Consider the following 18,600-nt stretch of genomic DNA (forward strand, 5'->3'; position numbering starts at 1 on the left):
GACGTACAGCACAATTCAAAATGTACCATACAAAATTATAGTCTGTATCAACCTTAACTAAATGGCCTTGACAGATATTTAGTTTTGCTTAAAATCCAAACCTGCTGTACTGGCTGGTTGGTCCTGATGCTATTCACACACAACAGTTTAATGTTTTTTTTTTTAGGCAGAGTTTCCGAAACGAGTCACGCCTCTCTGTGTCTTTTGGAATGTCAGTTTTATGTGAGTGGGTGTAATTCAATTATGAAACTACTAACTGGTGTACCATATTACAGCGTCTTGTTTGGGTCTGATTTAGTCTGTTAATGCCCAAAGGGCTGGTCGTACCAGTGACTGGTCAAATAAAGGATGCAGAGTGTTGCCCGGTCCTCCTGATGTCACTTCCTGTTTTTGCAATCACACCACCAATTTTGCTGTCCTCATGAATTATATGGAGTCCGAGGTATGTTTAAAGTATGTGATTTCTAGGGCCTGTTTTTATTAAGTAATGTTTTGTAAGCTGCTATAATTAAATGATCTAAGTTAAAGCAACAGTGAAAGGACAGCCTTTTAAATTGAATGCACTAGTAGAGAGATTTTCTGTTATAATATAATCCTTCCACTAGAGGTCACTGTAAGCTAATAAAAGTAAGAGAGGCTGTAGTTAGTGTAGGTGGCTAAACTGTGCAATGTTACAACTGTTCCAGCGAAAAGTTTCTCTGTGTTCTCCAAACATGAAATTACATTTATATCAACATCCAATGTAGCACAACCTCACTCTTCATGTATGCATGTGGTAGTTATGGCATATCTCTGATCCAGTGAGATCAATAGCGATAAAAGTGATTGACAGTGTTTGATGAGTCTAATATCAGCTATTTTTGTTGGGTCTTCCTGTCTCCACAGTGGACTGCTGAGGAGGAAAGCATTTTGACAAAGTTGACGTTTATCGGATCTGGTGTTTCCCTCTGTGCGCTGGTGGTGACCTTGATGCTGTTTACTGTGTTGGAGTAAGTGGTTTCCACAGATACACTGCTACGCCAACAGCATGCCAAACAATACTGGTTCTGTTTTTCTTTAGAGGATTCCATCGTGATGTGAGCTTGCATCATATGATTTAGACCTTCACTTACAATGGTTTCCACTGGGGACTGGGGCCCACTAGGGGGACTCAGCAAACTTCCAATGGGGTGGCAAGATGTACTTAACTAGTTTGCACATTTAAATTTTAAGTAATATTAAAATAATCTAACTGATTTAAAATGGATTTTGTAATTTCGCTTCCATTACTCCATTTTAATTTGAGTTTTTTCCACTGAGTTTTTTATAGAACCATAAATCTAAAAAAATGGTTGCATTTCGTGTTTCAAAACGCTTCCTCCTTGTAAACCTAGCTTGTTTGCTCTTGCGAGTTAAAATGTTGAATGCCCCTCATTGCACTTTGGATAAAGGTGTATGCTAAATTATAGTATATATTTTATTTTTATTTATTTGTTGGTCTTGATCAGTGGGGGTCCTGGAGTCAAAAAGGTTGAGAACAACTGTTAGTGTTGAGTTCATAGGGTCATGACATGGCAGAATGTTTGCTCGACACACCACACAGTCACTCACACAGTCACTCAGTCATGCCTTAGTGACAGTGAGCTCACAGCCTGTCAGGCTTGTCAATAGCGCTCAGTTCTGAGGCTGAATCAGTATTGAATACCACTAATCGTCTAATTAGGGCTTCGTGCCAAATGAGGCCGGAGCTGAAGTTTTATGGTGGCATTACGGGGGTTCATTAAAGGAAGGGTCACAGAAAAAGAGGTTAATCAGCACAGTTTCAGCCAAACTGATTTCTTTAAGTGATTTATGGCCCATTTGCTGCTAATCAACATGTACTCGCACACAGCCTTCATTTGGGTTACCGGATCTCCTATAAACCTAAGAGAATTTGATCTATGACAGCTGGATAATTCCACATTCTGTACATTATGCTTGACATGAAATTTGCAAGGTGTAGTTATTGCAAATGCAGTTGAATTGGATTAAAGCAAAAAAATATGCTTACTTAGTGTTTTAAAAAAATCTGTTTTTTTCTCATGCAGTATCCCAAAATCTGATCGTACATCGGTCCACAAGAATCTTTTTGTTTCATTGATCTGTGCCCAGATTGTCCTTCTCTGCAGTGGTTCTGCGATTCATAATAAGGTACATTGTATAATAAAAACTCATTCCTATACAAGCAAAGTTGTGATGCTACAAACTATTAAAACAGATAACTATTAGGCAAAATATTTTATTGGTTATAATTATTCACATTAAATATAGATTATTATAATACTGTAACAACTTGTATTTTAAGAGTACTAAATTAAAACAGTTATTTGAACTTAAGTTGTTTTATAACTTTGTTAAAGGCTGTCAAGGACACACAATAATCTTATATAGATTTGAAAAATGGTTCTTACAAGCAGTCTAACAGCGTCTTAAAACAACATTAGTGTTGTTGCCATATTTGGCGCTGGATAAGCTGGCGTGTGGCCACGTTTGTGTGGATGTTTGACCTTTTGACCCTTGACAGCCTTCTCGCTGACCTTTGCCCCATAGGTGGCCTGCATGCTTGTGGCAGCTCTGATGCATTTGTTCTTCATGGCAGCGTTCAGCTGGATGCTGGTCGAGGGCCTGCTGCTCTGGAGCAAAGTAGTGAGCGTTAATTTGAGCGAGGACCGCCACATGAAATACTACTATCTGATTGGCTGGGGTAATGGGACTCCGCACTTCTCTTCGATCTGTTGTGCATGGTTATTGATTGGGTTCAAGAGTACTGGAATGCCGGTTTCCTGTTGATTCCAGAGCTTTTACAATGATCAAATGATCCATATTTAATTAGGTGATCCATTTTGTAGAAACGCCCCCAAAAAGTATACACCTGGACCACACTTAAACACAAAAGAAGATTTTGTTCTAAATATTTTTTTTCCAAGTAAAGAGTAATTTACAATGTATACATAAATTATGAATAAATATCTATATGCTTCTTATTTTAATTAAAGATAGCTCAATAGCCTACATTTTCCTGCAAACATTTAGCAAAAAGAAGTTTGAACTAACTATACTACAAATTATACAATGTAATTCTAATTCTGTGCATAATAGATTAAAAGTGTTTTAAGTGCCCAGAAGGGTATTGGACATGTTATGTACTTGTCAGAACTAAAAAAATCTTTTTCATTGACAGGTCTGCCTGTACTGATAGTCACCATCACCCTAGCCTCAGCCTCTGGGAAATACTCTGCGGATGGTCACTGTTGGCTTAGTGTTCAAAACGGAGTCATATGGGGTTTTGCCGGCCCAGTCATCTTCATAATTATGGTTAATTTCACACTTTAGTTTCTGTTGTTTTGTTTTAATGTGAATGGGTTTTTAATAGTGCATGTGTTCGTTCCAGGTGAATGTCATGATTCTTACTCGTGTGGTGGTCATCACCATCGGCACAGCAAAAAGAAGATCTTTGATGATGACTTTGAACAGCAGTCCCGAGAAGCAAGTCTCTGAGCAGATAAAGTAGGTCATGTCTCTCTTTCCTATTCTTTCTTTATTTAAATACTATTTATTAGTGCTTCCAAAATCATTTGGCAAAAACAAAAAAATTGAACTGTTCCCTGTTTGCACAATGCTGCCGCTTTTCTCTTTGACTCATTCACCAGCGCTCAATTTCTTAACATGTTTGTGTGTTTGGTCACCACATGGAGGCACCCTTTCACAGCTTTGCTCGTGACCGGTGGTCCTGTCAAATTACCTGATCAAATTACATACTGGTAATGTGTGTAACTTCAGCTTTCTATTAAAATTATTTATTTGTACATTGCAGCGTCTTTTAACATGAAATATTTTTTCTTGCTTGTTTGTTGGTCCATTAATGGAATGATTAGATGTTTTTGGAGGGAGGTCAAAGTAAACTCCCAGATTGCTCCATCACTGTAGGAATCCAGCGTTATACGTTTAAAAACAGGCATTTATACCAACTCATGTTGGTTTATAGATATTTCAGTTTCTCCTTGAAACCGTAAATAACCACAACACAAATTAAGCTGCCACATTTATCCAGCATTTCGATGTAAAGTGCCGTTGACACTTCTAGACCTCCGGCATCCGACGTTGAGGTGGGGCCCCAGTGTATAAGAAATATCAATGTGACTCTTGAAAGCCGGTGGTCAAACATGTCCGCCAAGGAAAATCAAACACACACTTCCTCCGCTTGGCAGTGCTGATTTGCAGCTGGTTCGCTTTAGCGGTTACCTGAATGGGGAGGTAATTTTATACTAAACAGAATTAAAAGCGATTTAGCGTGGAAATTGTCACAACGTGAGAATAAGCAGCAGCTCCTGTTGTGCTGGAAATGACCCCTGAAATGTATCTTCTCTAGTGTAAAAGTCAGCAAGAACAGGCAGAAGGTGTGCAACTATGTCCAGTGCCAATGTGTGTGTGTGAATGCAACCCTGTATATACAAGCTTGTAATAAAATAATCTGTTTGCTTTATCAGACTCTCCTGGGCTGATTGTGTTTTTGTGCTTCTCAGGGCTGCGGTAAAAGCAGTGTTGGTTCTGTTGCCGATTCTGGGCCTGACCTGGCTCTGTGGAGTCTTGGTCCCATTCTCTGTTGCTATAGCGTATGTCTTCAGCCTCTTAAACTCGTTGCAGGTAAGAGTTGACCTCTTGTCAGCACCGTAATCCTAATTTCATTTAGGAATGAACATCTTTGGGGACCCAGTAAGGAGATATTATTTTGATATATGAATAACATACTATTATGATTGATTTTTTTGGTTTGGTTTCTCAATTTTGAACACTGATGTATTGCAACTTTTTATCAGCTTGTGTAATATTTGAATGCATCGGATTCTATGCAAATTTATATTCTCTTATATATAAATTATAGTCACAATTATTCTAATGCTGCAGTAGGTCTCGGTTGCTCTTTTTTTTCTTCTTAAAAATATGAAAAAATATTTATTTTCTATGCAATTTTTTTTTCTTATATATAAATTATAGTCACAATTATTCTAATGCTGCAGTAGGTCTCGGTTGCTCTTTTTTTTCTTCTTTTAAAAATATGAAAAAATATTTATTTTCTTTGCAAATTTATATTCTCTTATATATAAATTATAGTCACAATTATTCTAATGCTGCAGTAGGTCTCGGTTGCTCTTTTTTTTTCTTTTAAAAATATGAAAAAAAAATATTTTTAAATTGAAATTATTGGCATTTTAAACTATATTAATTATTGAATCAATATTGAAATATTGATTCACTACCATTCTCTTTACAAAGGCAGACAAACGTGAGTGTGAATCATGTGAGGAGTGCTGGGTTGCATTAGCTGTGATGCCCGTAGTGGTTTTAGCAGAGGTAAACAGTGGGCAGTGAAGAGATAATTGCTGTTTAACATGGAGACGGCACAGACTGAGTGAATCGTGTGTGTGATTCGAGTGGAATGTGTGTGTTATTTAGAGTTCTGGTAAATGCAGTCCTTCTGATGAGGTGTCACATTTACTGTTGGATTACATTAGACTCTTTCTTCTGTACCTTTCTTTCTTCTCTCCTTTCAACATTTGTACGTTTCTTCGAAATCTGTAATAATAGTTGCAGTCCTGGTTTTTTTGGTCTTTATACTTTTCCAGTATTGCTCATTTAAATACCTGCCAGAATGTGGGTGAAATTATTTTTGGCCAGAGACACTTTTTCCAAATGAATCTTCTGTTACTTCCTTTTCCCGTCAACTCATTAGAAACGGCCAGAAATTCTTTATAAAACTGCTTAGTATTATGGTCAGCTGTTTTTTTGTATAATTTTTTATTTGTGTTCAAATGTTCAGGGTAGATTAGATAAAATAAGTCCTTTAAGAAAATGTATTTATTTTCTTTGTCAGTTGTGTTTAGTGGCACATTTTCAGCAGGTGCAAAATTGACAGTAATAATTTACAAAAGGTATTATATACAGTATATTCTGTACTGTTTTGAACTTTCTGCCGTGTTGCTGAGAACTTGTATAATAGCTTTCGAAAGTGAACAACATTTTTTGGTAATTGGTCATTTAGCATTCAGGAATCAAAACAATCTAATTCTCATACGCTGTTTAATAGCTTGTGTAGAATAACAGTGTGAAAGTTCGATCAAAAAAAGAAAAGTATGTCATTCTTTATGCGTTACAAGCCTGTGCTGTTGAAATATTGTGTTCGCAATCTGTAGAGCTCCTTAATCAGTTGTTTCTGTAATAGAGCTGTATATATCACAAGAAAATCAATAGAGATTTAGCCTGACTCGCATCATTAAACAACTCTATAAATAGTTCATTTTCCACGCTAATTAAAAAATGTTTCACCACAGTGATAATTGATGTAGGCTTTTTGAAACAAAGTCACTGTTTGGTTGGTTTACTTGTTTTTTTTCAGTTGTTTGTTTGATGAAGACACGTACCAAAGAAGGTTTACATTAAAAGGATACACTACACGACTCTTTCAGGTCAGGCGAGCGTATGTGTTTCTCTATGTGCCTCTCGCATTTAATCTCTTCATGCATTTATATATTCTGTAAAAAAACTGGTGCAAATGTGGCCTTTCACGTTGTGCCTTGGAAATGTTTACACTGTATTTATGACAGATATGAGTTTGTTTCATTCAAAATTTAAAAGTTTAAAAGATTAAAATGTTTGTTTTGCTTATTAAAACACTTTGATTTCCATGTGCATATATTAGTGATGTAGTGTAGAGGGCAGCTGTAATATCCTATTTAATCTGGCTGTAAATAATAAATGATTATTTGTGTTCAACGCTTGAAACTGCTATATCACCACATGGGTTGATAGACTGATAGTATTCATTTGATTTAATGTATTTAAAATAGTGAGCTTCGTTATAGTTAAAATTCTAAAAGGTAAAATAAACACTTTAGGAGAGAGTATTTAAGAAAGCATATCGTGACCGCTAATATTTAGAGGGGAAGAACCCACAGTGACACTGGTGATGATCAGAAAAGTCCTTTTAAAGCCTTATTTTAAGATGAACATATATATATTATGCCATACAAAAACGTAAAATTACAAATTAACTTTTCAATTTAATAATTGAATATGCTTTATTAATTTTAAGGTATATATTAATGCTCATATCACTTTTGCTGGTCAATAAATAGATCTAGTAGCTCTGTTGGTAGAGCAAAAGCATGGCACTAACCAAGGTAATGGGTTTTGATTCCCAGAGGAATTCCCACACACCGATAAAATGCTTGAATACACTGTAAGACACTAGATAAATGTGTCTGTCAAATGCATGTATTGTCACGAGCATCTTAAAATGTACTTTTAATAGTTAATGGTGACCAAACATTTAAACAGATATTTTTACTAGTTCAAGCTTATTTGTTACTATTTATTTGGGCTCAAAACCATTACAAACTGCCAATGAGTCAGAGACTTTTTGGGAGATGCAGAAAACACAGGAAATCACCACAGGCTTCTCTGATCACCACTCAGCGCTCGGATATTTTGCCAGCCTTTTCCTTTTCGAACGTGACAGGCGAAATTATAGCTCCCATGTGTTGAAGACCAAACTGATTGAATTGTTTTTTACTAAATTCCACGCCTTTGTTTGCCCACGGCACCTTTTTTAATGCATGAAAGCGGCTCAGGTCTCTAGAGGTGCGACTCTTACAAAGACAATACTGTGGCTTTTATCTCACTGCACTATGAATTCAACCTTGTTAAATAAACCAAACACTCCAGCAGCTATAAAACTTCTTCAAAAGTTTTGGGAAGTCATTGACGATACTCGTCCTGTCCCTCCTCGAGCTTCTCACAAATTAATCTTTTATTCCAGATCATTTAGAATTCAATTTGTATGATTGTTTCAACGTGCACCGAGAAGTACCGTCGCTGTATCTGGGGTGCTTGTGTCGTTCAATGCAGCAGGCCTTGTGTTAAAATGTTTCACATAGATGCTGTAAGCTCTTAAATACTTCAGTGCGACTTGCGGCTTTAAAAGAAAGCAGAAATGGCATGCACTCGCATGAATGCCGACCGCACAGAGAAATTAATGAAACGTTGCCGTCTGAAGTTGCTTTGGATATGTTTGTAATTTTGTGGCACTAGTGCTGTCTTAGATACGACCTTGAAAATTTTACAAATATGACAGCCACCCTTTATCCAGGGGGCATTTTGAGACCTAGATGGCCTTATGTGAAATTCCTGTCATGATTTTCCCTACCATGTTTCATTGTATTTTCAATAGACAGCAATAACAACATAAAACTTAAGCCACAGGACTTTATTGTTAAATCAATAAAAGGAATAATGTTGACAAGCCCTTTTCATTGGCTACACTTCCTGTTGGTTGCTTGACAAGAGTGAGTGAGTGTTCCCAAAATGACAACCAGGTGCTATTTGTTTACTGCAGTATGAAGGAAACGGCATAATTAGCATATTTCATAAATATATATATTTTTTCTTTCTGTGTAGCTGTTATTGATTATTCGTCTATCCGGATTTTAAACTGTATGTAGCTTGAATGTAAATGGTGCAGAACATCCCATAAACAATTTGGAGATTTCAGTTTTTCATCGTAATGTGTTGATGATGTGGTAAAATATTTACTAAACTGTCACAACAAACCCCTAAAATCACATTTTACTGAATTTACTGAATTACTGTAAATGAGTTGATTGCATATTACTGTAATTGCATTAGCTGAGACCAAAGGCAACAATATCCTATTCAGAAATCCACCAACAACTCTCATTTTTCTCTATTTTATTTACAAACTTATGAACCATAAATACCACCATGTGCTCCTCTATCAGCATGAAAATAAATAGCTTTCTGAAGGGATGGGGGGGGACTCACGAAGTGCTTCATTTGACCATAAATCGCACGACCCTCCGTCATCCAATCTCTGTGCAATGTCATTCAAAAGCTCAGTGTAATCCATTACCGGCATATAACAGGCCTTCCACCATGCATTGTCCATTGCATTATACGCTCATAATTTCCCTTTATCAATAACTTTGAGGAGAGAGAGGGTAAAGGGGGTTTGGGGTCACAAACTCAAGACAAGTTTTTTGGCTGAGCAGTAAGGTCAAACGTAGATACTCTTGTTTGAGTTAAATGATGAGATGATAAAAATGTTGCATACAGCCATGAAATAAATAAGAGCCCGATCAGCAATTCTAGATGAAGTATTGTGACCATTTCAGTCCAGTCTCTGTTGAATTACAACAAAATCAAACCTCAGGAGAGAATGACAACACATGATTTTCTAAATAAATGTACAAATGTGACTGTTGTGTTGCATAAAAGTGATTATGAACTTGTTTTCTTCTCAGTATTTGAGGTCTGAGTTTCTTTTATTTTTACCTGTTTCTCCAGTTGTCATTTTCTCCAAATAAATGCAAACAATATTTGTATTTGAAATTTGGGAGGAATATTGTTAGTGTTTTTATATTTTAATTGTACCTAAACACATGCCTATAAATAGTAAATTCAGAAAAACGTAACCCTTAATTTTTTTTCCATGATTGTATTTTGATGTTTTGACTAAGGGTATACATTTGTCAGTATGTGTGTTCCTGGAATCGATCCCATGACGTTAAAGTGTTTGGAACCATGTTGAGCTACAGGGACACACATCATTTACACACATCTTTTCAAGATTAAGCCTGATTCACATTGATATCACAAAGCATTTCAATTTGTACATTTTATGTGTTTATACATTTTAATATAGATAACAAACCTTTATTTTGTTTAGACAGACCTTTGTTTCAGACTTATTTCATGTTGTAGGTGTCTTGAGATAATGATAGTTTTCAATAACAGTTGAGTCATATTTAAATACTCATTGAATATGCTCTTCTTTCTTTTTATTTCCTTGTCATGTTTAAGCGTGAACAATTAAAAGACACCACCAACCCCAATGCAAATATAATTCACATGGCTTTGAAGTGTGAAATGCAACACAAAACTAAAAATGGCAATTTGATACTGAAAGCTGGCCAAAAAAACAACAAACAATCATTGTGAATAACACGTTTCCTGTCAAGAAGAAAGGGAATTCCACGGCTAGCACATACCACTAAAAGAGCCTGTCGCGTTTGGCACCCACCCGCGTTTATTTGCTTTATAATTACCAGCCGGCTCTGCGTAGTAATAGTTTGTGTCATAGGAAAGCAAATCACTCGGCTACCCTGGCAGGAGATTGAGGATCACATGACCCGCTGGGAACGACCGCGCAGCCCCTCTCACAACAACGGGGCCCTCACACTTTCACTCCCTCTCTGTCTGCTGTCAGTAACCACTTCGACACCTAAATTGCCCACGTTGAAACAATGACCGTTTCATTTATAATTTAGCCATCCTAAACTGATATAAGTTTATGGGGTGGGAGGTTCACTGAGAGAGAGAGAGAGAGAGAGAGAGAGGGAGAGAGAGGGCGTTTTAGGTGGCATATTGTAACTTAAAAATCGTTAAAATCTCTTTTAATCTGAGTGCTGTGGACTGTTTGGTTGGCTTTGATGTATACTTTGCAGATAATTAGTCAGAACTAGGTCAAGCCGGGCAAGAGAAAAGCTCTTCCTCCTTGTTTTTTTTTAATACGGGCTGTCAAACGCTGATGCCAATTTACGAGTGAGCAATTCGTTTCCTGCATGGAAATGAAATCCGAAATAAACACGGTATCTATTATTCATGCCAGCGCTCTTTTTAAATCATTATTTCCTAAGAAACCCTTATTGTGGGGCATGCTTGTTGTCTGCACTGGAATGAAGAATTGTGATCGCTTGGTTTGTCTTGTAATTCCACAGTTGATGTTCGCTGGACACTGGTGGTCTTTGTTGAGGTTTATTTATTGACGATAGAAAATCCCAAATTAATTTCAGCTGGTCAAGCAATGTGTAAACAATGTTTCTTTTCGATCCTACTGCACCTCTCCCAAATAAAAAAGACAAAAATATCACCGCACTCTTGGCCTCCTGACCTTTTCTGTGCTACATGGCTGTCACAACACAGAGAAAGCTGCTGTCGTGTCATTTCCATCCGTCCCCTTTCACTCCCTGGCCCCTAACAACTGTTTACAAGGATATGTTGATTCTTATTAATCTGGTTCTTGTCGCTTCGGTAGGCACGGGACTGCGGGGAGAGCTGTGGCTTATGTTAAGACTTATGCACCCTAGGTGGGAAAAAGCACAGGGATGCTGACAGCTCGGCACTCAGCGGCGGGTTTGGGATTTTTACACTGTGCAGATGTGGTCTCCCGCTTTGTTTTTCTAAGTAATTATCGTCATTAAGTCAAAGCATGTGCCAATCATCTGCCTATGAGTTGGGCCGAGTTCAGGTCGAAAAACCACCCTAATGCTCAAAGCACGTCAAAGCTTGTCTAAACCGGACACATTAGCTTGTGAATTTTAAGGTATTTTACACTGCATAAGGATTTATACTATCTAGCTGATACTATTTCACAGCAGCGAGGAGACTGTATAAAACACGACTATGGAAGAGACAAAGAGACTGGAAAACAAAGATGAATGAAGTGCTCATGTCGATGAACTACCATTCATTTTCACTCAGGATTCCCGTGAGCCGTGATCAGCTCTAAATGCATGTGACGTCGCGCCGAGTTTGGTGGGATAAAGATTGATGCTCTCGGTGTTAAGTGCCTTACCGCATGTGGCACGATTCGGGCACATGTCATTAACCCGCAGCCCTCTCAAGTCTGAGATGGAAGAAAAGACAACTCCCAGACATCGCTTATGATGACTCGCTCCTCAAAGATACAAAACACAGGAGAGGGTCGAGTTTTTTACATACATCTAAAAAATGTAGAAATTTACATTTATTGTATATTGTTAGGTCGAAAAGCTTTACAAATTCACAATTGCAGGTGCGTGATACCGACCACAGAAATGAGCTGCAGCTTTTTAAACAGCAGAGGAGGCCAACTTTGAGAATTCTGGGTTCGAGCAGATCCCCATTCCCAGCTGTTCCATCTTAGCCCGTGTGAAGTCTGACATTTTTCTTGCTTTCAGTGGAAAGTATGTAATTAGAAATTGCCTGAGATTGGCAGGGCGGTCTCATGCGTTTTGACAGCAGGGGCACTCAGAAATGTCTGTTTGATACCTAAGTATTTTTAATTAAACAGTTTTTTGGCACACAGGGCCTCCATTCGCTTCGAGTTCAAAGAGTGTGGCTTGACCCATGTGTTAAGAGTTTGTATCAATTTTCTACAAGGATGTTTGACTTGGCCGTTTTAAGCATATGCACTGTGAAATTGTCTTGTTTAAAAACGTGTTTGTTTACCATTCGCTCTCTGCCTCGCTTCTCTGCACATGTGTGCCATGAGTTTTAGTGGTATTTAGTTTCTTTTTAGGGTCGTGGTGCTCTTTTTTTTGTCTTGAATACACAAAACAAGAGAAGAGAGACATGCACAGCGCACTGTGTTCTCCCTTTCACAGAAAGAGAATGTCTTTAGACAAATATAGTGAATAAAATGTTACATTTATATCAGAACTTTAGATATAAGTAAGTAAATTGACTTGTGATTTGTGTTTTGGAATTTATACCTTTTTAGCAAATCTTGCATGAATCCCAAAGTTTGTCCAGGTTTCATTCACTCCACTGTCCACATGACATATACATAATTCTCTAATGAATCAGCATTCATTGACTGAACCATGCCGGCAATGCATCCTACATTCCCCCTCTCTCTGACCAGCATTGATTGATTTGATGTTGTTATTTTTAAAGATTATAAGGACAAGATATTCTTATGATAAAAAGAGCTAATTATTAGCTAAAAATGAGTTGAAAAATCTAATGTTGAGCATGCCTAATACATATTACAGAAAATAGTAACTTAAAAATAATAAACATGTATTTTTTGCATAAGATGTAAATTAGTGATACTAACAGTAAGAAAATAATTGTCTGCAAGATTAACTTGTTTTTTTTAAATATTGAAATGATTGACAACTACATCAAATCTGAACAATTCAACAGAAGCACAATTTTATCAAGTCTATTTTTAACCTCAATGCTTTTTGATATTAATATGGATATCATTTACTTGGGGCTATGAGACATTTACTCAACATTTAAGCACCGCTGAAGTCAAATTGAATTAATAAATGTTTCTTTTAGTTCTTTCATTCGATCATTCTTACATTCCTTTTGAATAACTTGAATGGTTTGACTCCATAAAAGACAGGATAGAGCATGGCAATATTTTCATCAGAATATATTCTATCACAGTATAATATGACTAACAGCATGAAATCATATTTAGGTGGTATTGGCCACACCTACTGCTGGATAGGCGTACGAATGTCAACATTGTAGGCATCTCGATTGTTATTTTTATCTGCGTCCAATTTCAGAGGAGTGAGGGTGTTTCTGTTGTATATACGGTTGCGCGCAGCGATAGCAGGGAACATCTGTTTTGCGCTTGTTGTTCCTCTTGGCTGCTTCTCAATTGGATTTCCTCAAGCAGGTCCAAGAGCTGTCACCTCTGCCAGGCTCTGTTAGCTATCACCACTGGACCCTATATTAAGAAGGGCTTTCAGGGCTAAGTTAATAACTCTCACCCGCTTCCCCTGACTGCCTCGCACTGCCTTAGCCCCTCTCTGCCTCGCCTCTTTAGGGCTGGCTGTCCTGTGGGCATCCCTTTGGTGGTCTCTGTCTTCTTCGGCTCCTCCCTACCTCACGAGGGCTTTATGTACACTCATTCTGTTCGGTGTTTGCTAAGAGTAGCATCACTTTTGCTGTTGCTAATAGATACGATTAAAAGGATTTAAGGAAACCCCTCAACTTAAAGGGGAACATTGCATCCGCTGGTGTGCTTCATCCATGAAAAATGTTAGACTTTCTGACCTGACTGGCAGTACGTTAGTTTTCTTTATTCCAACTTGTCAGACCGCCCTGTGCCATTAAAAATACACAGAGTGCTGTGGAATGAGAACGCTTGGCTGCCGTATGAAAAGCATGTGCGTGCGTTGATAGATCGAATTTAGTATTGTTGTCATATTGATGGGTATCGTTTTTTAAAGCAAGTGTTACAAATTCAAACCTGTTATTTAACGTCAAACAGAGCGGAGGTGAAATCAAATCTGTGCCCAACCATATAGAGCACTTTGGTTTTATTTGGCAATGTCACATAGATTGAATAGATGTTACAGTGTGCATTTTGCTTAACAAAACGATCAACTTTTCAAAGCATCTATTGTAGTAATAAGCAATTAAAAGTGCAATAGTTTCACGCTCACGTTTTCATGTTAATTCTCAAAGTAAAAGCTCACAGCTGGGTCTGGTTTTGAAGCCTCTTTGGCAGGAGCAGCCCTCTGACATTCTCACCGCACAGCTGAACGCGTCTACAAATTTGATCCAGTTTGTAGGTTCTGCAGTACATCAGCGTCCAAGACCCAAACCTGACATTTCGCCCTTATTTAAAAGACTGCTGGCACTTAAAGTAAACGTTGTGTATACAATTTAATTAAACTGTTTTTCTGGGGGGCGGCAGAGACATTAGCAGGTCTCTTAAAAAAATGCGTGAAAAACATATTTTTCTCTCCCTCTCTTTCCTATGGAGAGATTTTTCGGTCTCCTATTTCTGTAATTGCTGCCACATGCGGGGATTTCAGACTGACACTAACAGAGAAAGCCTGGATCCCTTGACCCTACACAGATTGATACATCAACTTTCATTTGACTAAAAGAGACATTTCTCTGGGCTTTCTGTTTGTAATCCTTCGAAGATTAAAGTCAGAATAGGTGTCAAGAACATTTGATACACCATTAGCTACAGAAGAGTCACTTTGTGTTTGTTGAAGCAGGATATTAACAATGCGTGTTTGCCGACCTTGAAAAGGGTTTACTAAAACATTGTCAGCCTGTAGACACAATGGTACACCATTGTGCTCCATATCATTATTTTTATGTTATGTTAAATATATCATTTCATATCAGTTTTTTATTTTATAATGTACTATTTATAAATATGTGTTTAGATTAAATGAGTGAACTCCTGTGAACTACTAACAAAATGTCTGCCAAATTAAGAATGAATCTTGTTTCTATTTGCATGAAAAAAACGGATCAAAACAAAAGAAAAGATGCAGACCTCAAACGCTGCAAAGAAAACAAGTTTATATTCACTTTGAATCAATAATTACAACATTAAAATCCTGAGGTTTGATTTTGTCGAAATTCAGCAGACTGGACTGATTCAATTCAAATTTGGAATGGGCTCATATTTTTTCAGCAGCTGGATCTGTACCGTATGTACATAAACAATGTAAAATGTGTTTGTTAAAGGTTTTTCTACATGACAGATATGTGCAGGATATATACAGTGAAATCAGTTTGTATTATGGACATGAATGATATTTTCAATCTTATCTTAGAAGAGATTTACTTTCCTAAGTGTTTGGACTTAAAGTTTTTGTTTTCACACAATAAAATAGTCCTAAGGTGTGCTTTCACACACAAATGTCACCCAAAGCAGATGTTGACAGTTATCTGGCCATGTGGTATTCTGCATTTGCGTGTGTGTTACACCAAGTAATCTTGCCTCTGTTTAAGATTGCCCTGAACATAACCCTAACCTGGCCTTCAACTCCTCTGTAAAACTCACCAGCAAACCACACACACACCTGATACCCCTCATGTCGTCATCAAAGCCCCCTGCGCTATTCACTAAATTGAGAAATTGGTTCCAAGCCTGAACAGCAAAGGGCTGGTCCAGCTCAAAGGACACTCTTTATATAAAAGCATTTTCCATGGATAAATTAGTCTGCTAGATAGATACTGTTTCCTTTTATTACTGCTTACTAAAATCAGATGCATTTGATGTTCGCTTTCTTATCCAATCTTATCCAAGCTTTTAACTCTTGACTAAGTCATCTTCACCGGGCAATTTAAAGTTAATACATTTTGTTGGGCTATTTAAGAAATGATATAGTTCCAGCACTCTGCATTCCTCTGCTTGGTCAGCTCTATTTGTTTCTGAGATAGTGTCCTAATATATAATATACATGTCTATATATAATACAATATATAACAGCTCAGAGATGGAAAGCTGCCACATGCTCTGCCTATACAATGTGTCCCTTTAATCATAGTTTTCATTTCAGTACATTGAAATTTCCTTTATCAAGGACAGCGTCGTAAATAAAGACAAAAAAGAAATTTTTACCTGCTCGCTCCCTAACTTTTTGTGCATTAGGGGACCAGCGAGAAATAAAAAAGACAAGGTGGTCATCCGCGCAAATTTATAATCATTTATAACGCGGCAGCCGGCGAGGGGAAGTAAGTAAAAGCGTGAAGGCAGACATCCATAAAGGGGACGTGAAGCCCCTAAACGAAAAGCAAAGTGAATTCCTGTATCTTGTCATTGGTAATGAGGAGAAAAGGCCCTTCTTTTGGTGAGAGTACAATGCGTTTGCTCTCAGTTCGGTTCAACATGCTTGCTCCTGATGTATAGCCACAAATTTGAGAGGAATTTATCTACATTTGACGCCTGGGTTTACGAGGATATGGATGAGTGGACTGAATAAAAATATTTTCAGTTTTCATTTTTCATTTCGCTTTTGACCAAATGCATTTTTAGATGGCTGTGGCTGGTAATGATTTGTAAATCAAGCTTCCACTACTGTCATGTTTTAGGGAAACATTAGATCAGGATAGTGCCGGGTCCTGCATGAACGTGCCCTGATTATTTTAACACAATCACACTTTCCTTCCCTGCATCACATTCTCTGGGGTGCTGCATGTTTTTTAGAAAACAACATTTGCCAACTGCATTCTGTTTTTAAACAACAGTATTTTTCTTAATTAGTTTTGTTAGGCGATAATTTATGCTTTTTGTTTGATGTATACAAAAGTCCAAGCCCTTTGCATACATTTAAAGCATTTTAGAGCAGAGTTCAAAAGAATACGGTTTTATCTTGAAACACAATGCATTTAAATGTGCTCCATTTTTCTGTGTTTGTTTTTAGCGCGACATTAATGAATTACCTTTTTTAACAATTCATCATTATTGTTCTGGTACCATTTATTTTTAACTCAATTATATTCTAATTGATCATTTTTCTTAATATGCAAGGGATGTTTTTCCCACTTTGTTCATAACACAATGAAAGATTAAACACAAATAAGGCCCATGATCAAAAACATGATAATTCATTTGCAACACTAAATAGGAAATTGACAGTCTAATATAAAACAACGAGGTGTGTGCAGCATTGTCTTTTACCCCCTACTGTCACTGGGTATTAAATCCTTAGAGATGTTGATGATACTGTTGCGTATTTTTGAGCAGCACATGCTCAATTTCTGTTGTTGCAAAGTGTCTTTTTGTTCAAAGCTTTTTCTCACCTTCCTTCTAGTAAGTGATATATATATATATCTCTATTGTAACATTCCGACGTGATACTTAAGCCAGAAAATACCATGAGGGAGGTTCACTAAAGCATCGTCCTTAAGTTTGCACAACTTTTAATTAATCTCCTCCAGATCTGAAGATGTGAAACTTTTATATTCATTATCCGTAACTATGGGAAAAAATACAAACTTTTTATCTTTGCTGCAAATGTGACCTCATCATGTGTACCCAAGGGCACCTATTCATGCTTCTGTCAGACCTGGCTATAGAGTTTTTGTTAACCTGAAAGGTTTTACCTTTTATAAATGTTTTAAGGGTACACTTATGAAAGAAAGAATACAATGCGCACCGCCACAATCTATCACAGATATGTGGGTTTTGCCAGGGAAATTGCAACAGTAACAAAAAGTGCTCTACTGTATGAATGTTAACTGAGCATTTTTTAGTTCTCTGTGTAAACTCATTTTTGGGCTTGGTGGATAGTCGGTTTAACACTTTCAGATCTGGTTCATACCACGTTTAAATGAATAGTTTATTGAAATAATGAGACATATCACTACGGTTCTTTGAATCGATGAAAATGAATTGACTTCCCCTGAACAATGTTTTATGTGCTATATATCATATTATACAGGAGTCTTGGAAAGCCAAATGAGGTTTTGTGTTTGAACCATGATGGTCCCCATACAAGTTTCTTTTATTATACTCAACAACGCATTATGTTTTTATTTTTTGATCTGCAGACTTACTGCAGGTTTGCCAAAGGTTCTTTTCTGCATTTTTTGTTTCGGTACGGTTTTTCTGATTTTAGTTTAAGAAAGTTTTTTGATGCTGCAGCTTTTGGCACATAGGCTAATAAAAGTATAAAAACTTTCTATAAGCCTTTAAGGCCTAAAAATAACTGTTAATCAATATATCCAATGTTCACAGCCACGTCGCCATATGTGACCTTGTTCTGTACATGCTGTGCAAAGACACCACAATGGTGCTTCATTCAGATCTTGTTATAGAGTTTTTGTTAACTTTTAATCGTTTTTCTTTATTCTCTCTTTTTTCAATTGGTCTATGTTCTGAATCTGTTCTTTGTACCTTACTTGCTCACACTTGCTTACAAGGTTCGAAAACCTTGGGCTGAAGTTCTTCACTTTAGACTTTTAGCAATTCCAAAGTACATTACATTTACAGTTGTTACATAAAACAATGCCCTGTTAAGCCATCGT

The 18,600-nt window shown here is 37.1% G+C and overlaps 1 protein-coding gene across 1 annotated transcript in view; it reads left to right on the forward strand.

The window, feature by feature from the left end:
* Positions 1–18,600, forward strand: part of LOC306902594 (adhesion G protein-coupled receptor D2) — a 54,725-nt gene that overhangs the window by 5,281 nt on the left and 30,844 nt on the right. The window contains exons 13-20 of the mRNA XM_079471287.1: positions 167–222; positions 316–442; positions 886–989; positions 2,067–2,169; positions 2,569–2,722; positions 3,200–3,333; positions 3,410–3,525; positions 4,542–4,662. Coding sequence (XP_079327413.1) covers positions 167–222; positions 316–442; positions 886–989; positions 2,067–2,169; positions 2,569–2,722; positions 3,200–3,333; positions 3,410–3,525; positions 4,542–4,662 — 915 coding nt within the window. The remainder of the gene's footprint in view (positions 1–166; positions 223–315; positions 443–885; positions 990–2,066; positions 2,170–2,568; positions 2,723–3,199; positions 3,334–3,409; positions 3,526–4,541; positions 4,663–18,600) is intronic.

The sequence above is a fragment of the Barbatula barbatula genome, assembly GCF_947034865.1.
Source record: "Barbatula barbatula genome assembly, chromosome: 13".
Classification (NCBI taxonomy): Eukaryota; Metazoa; Chordata; class Actinopteri; order Cypriniformes; family Nemacheilidae; genus Barbatula; species Barbatula barbatula.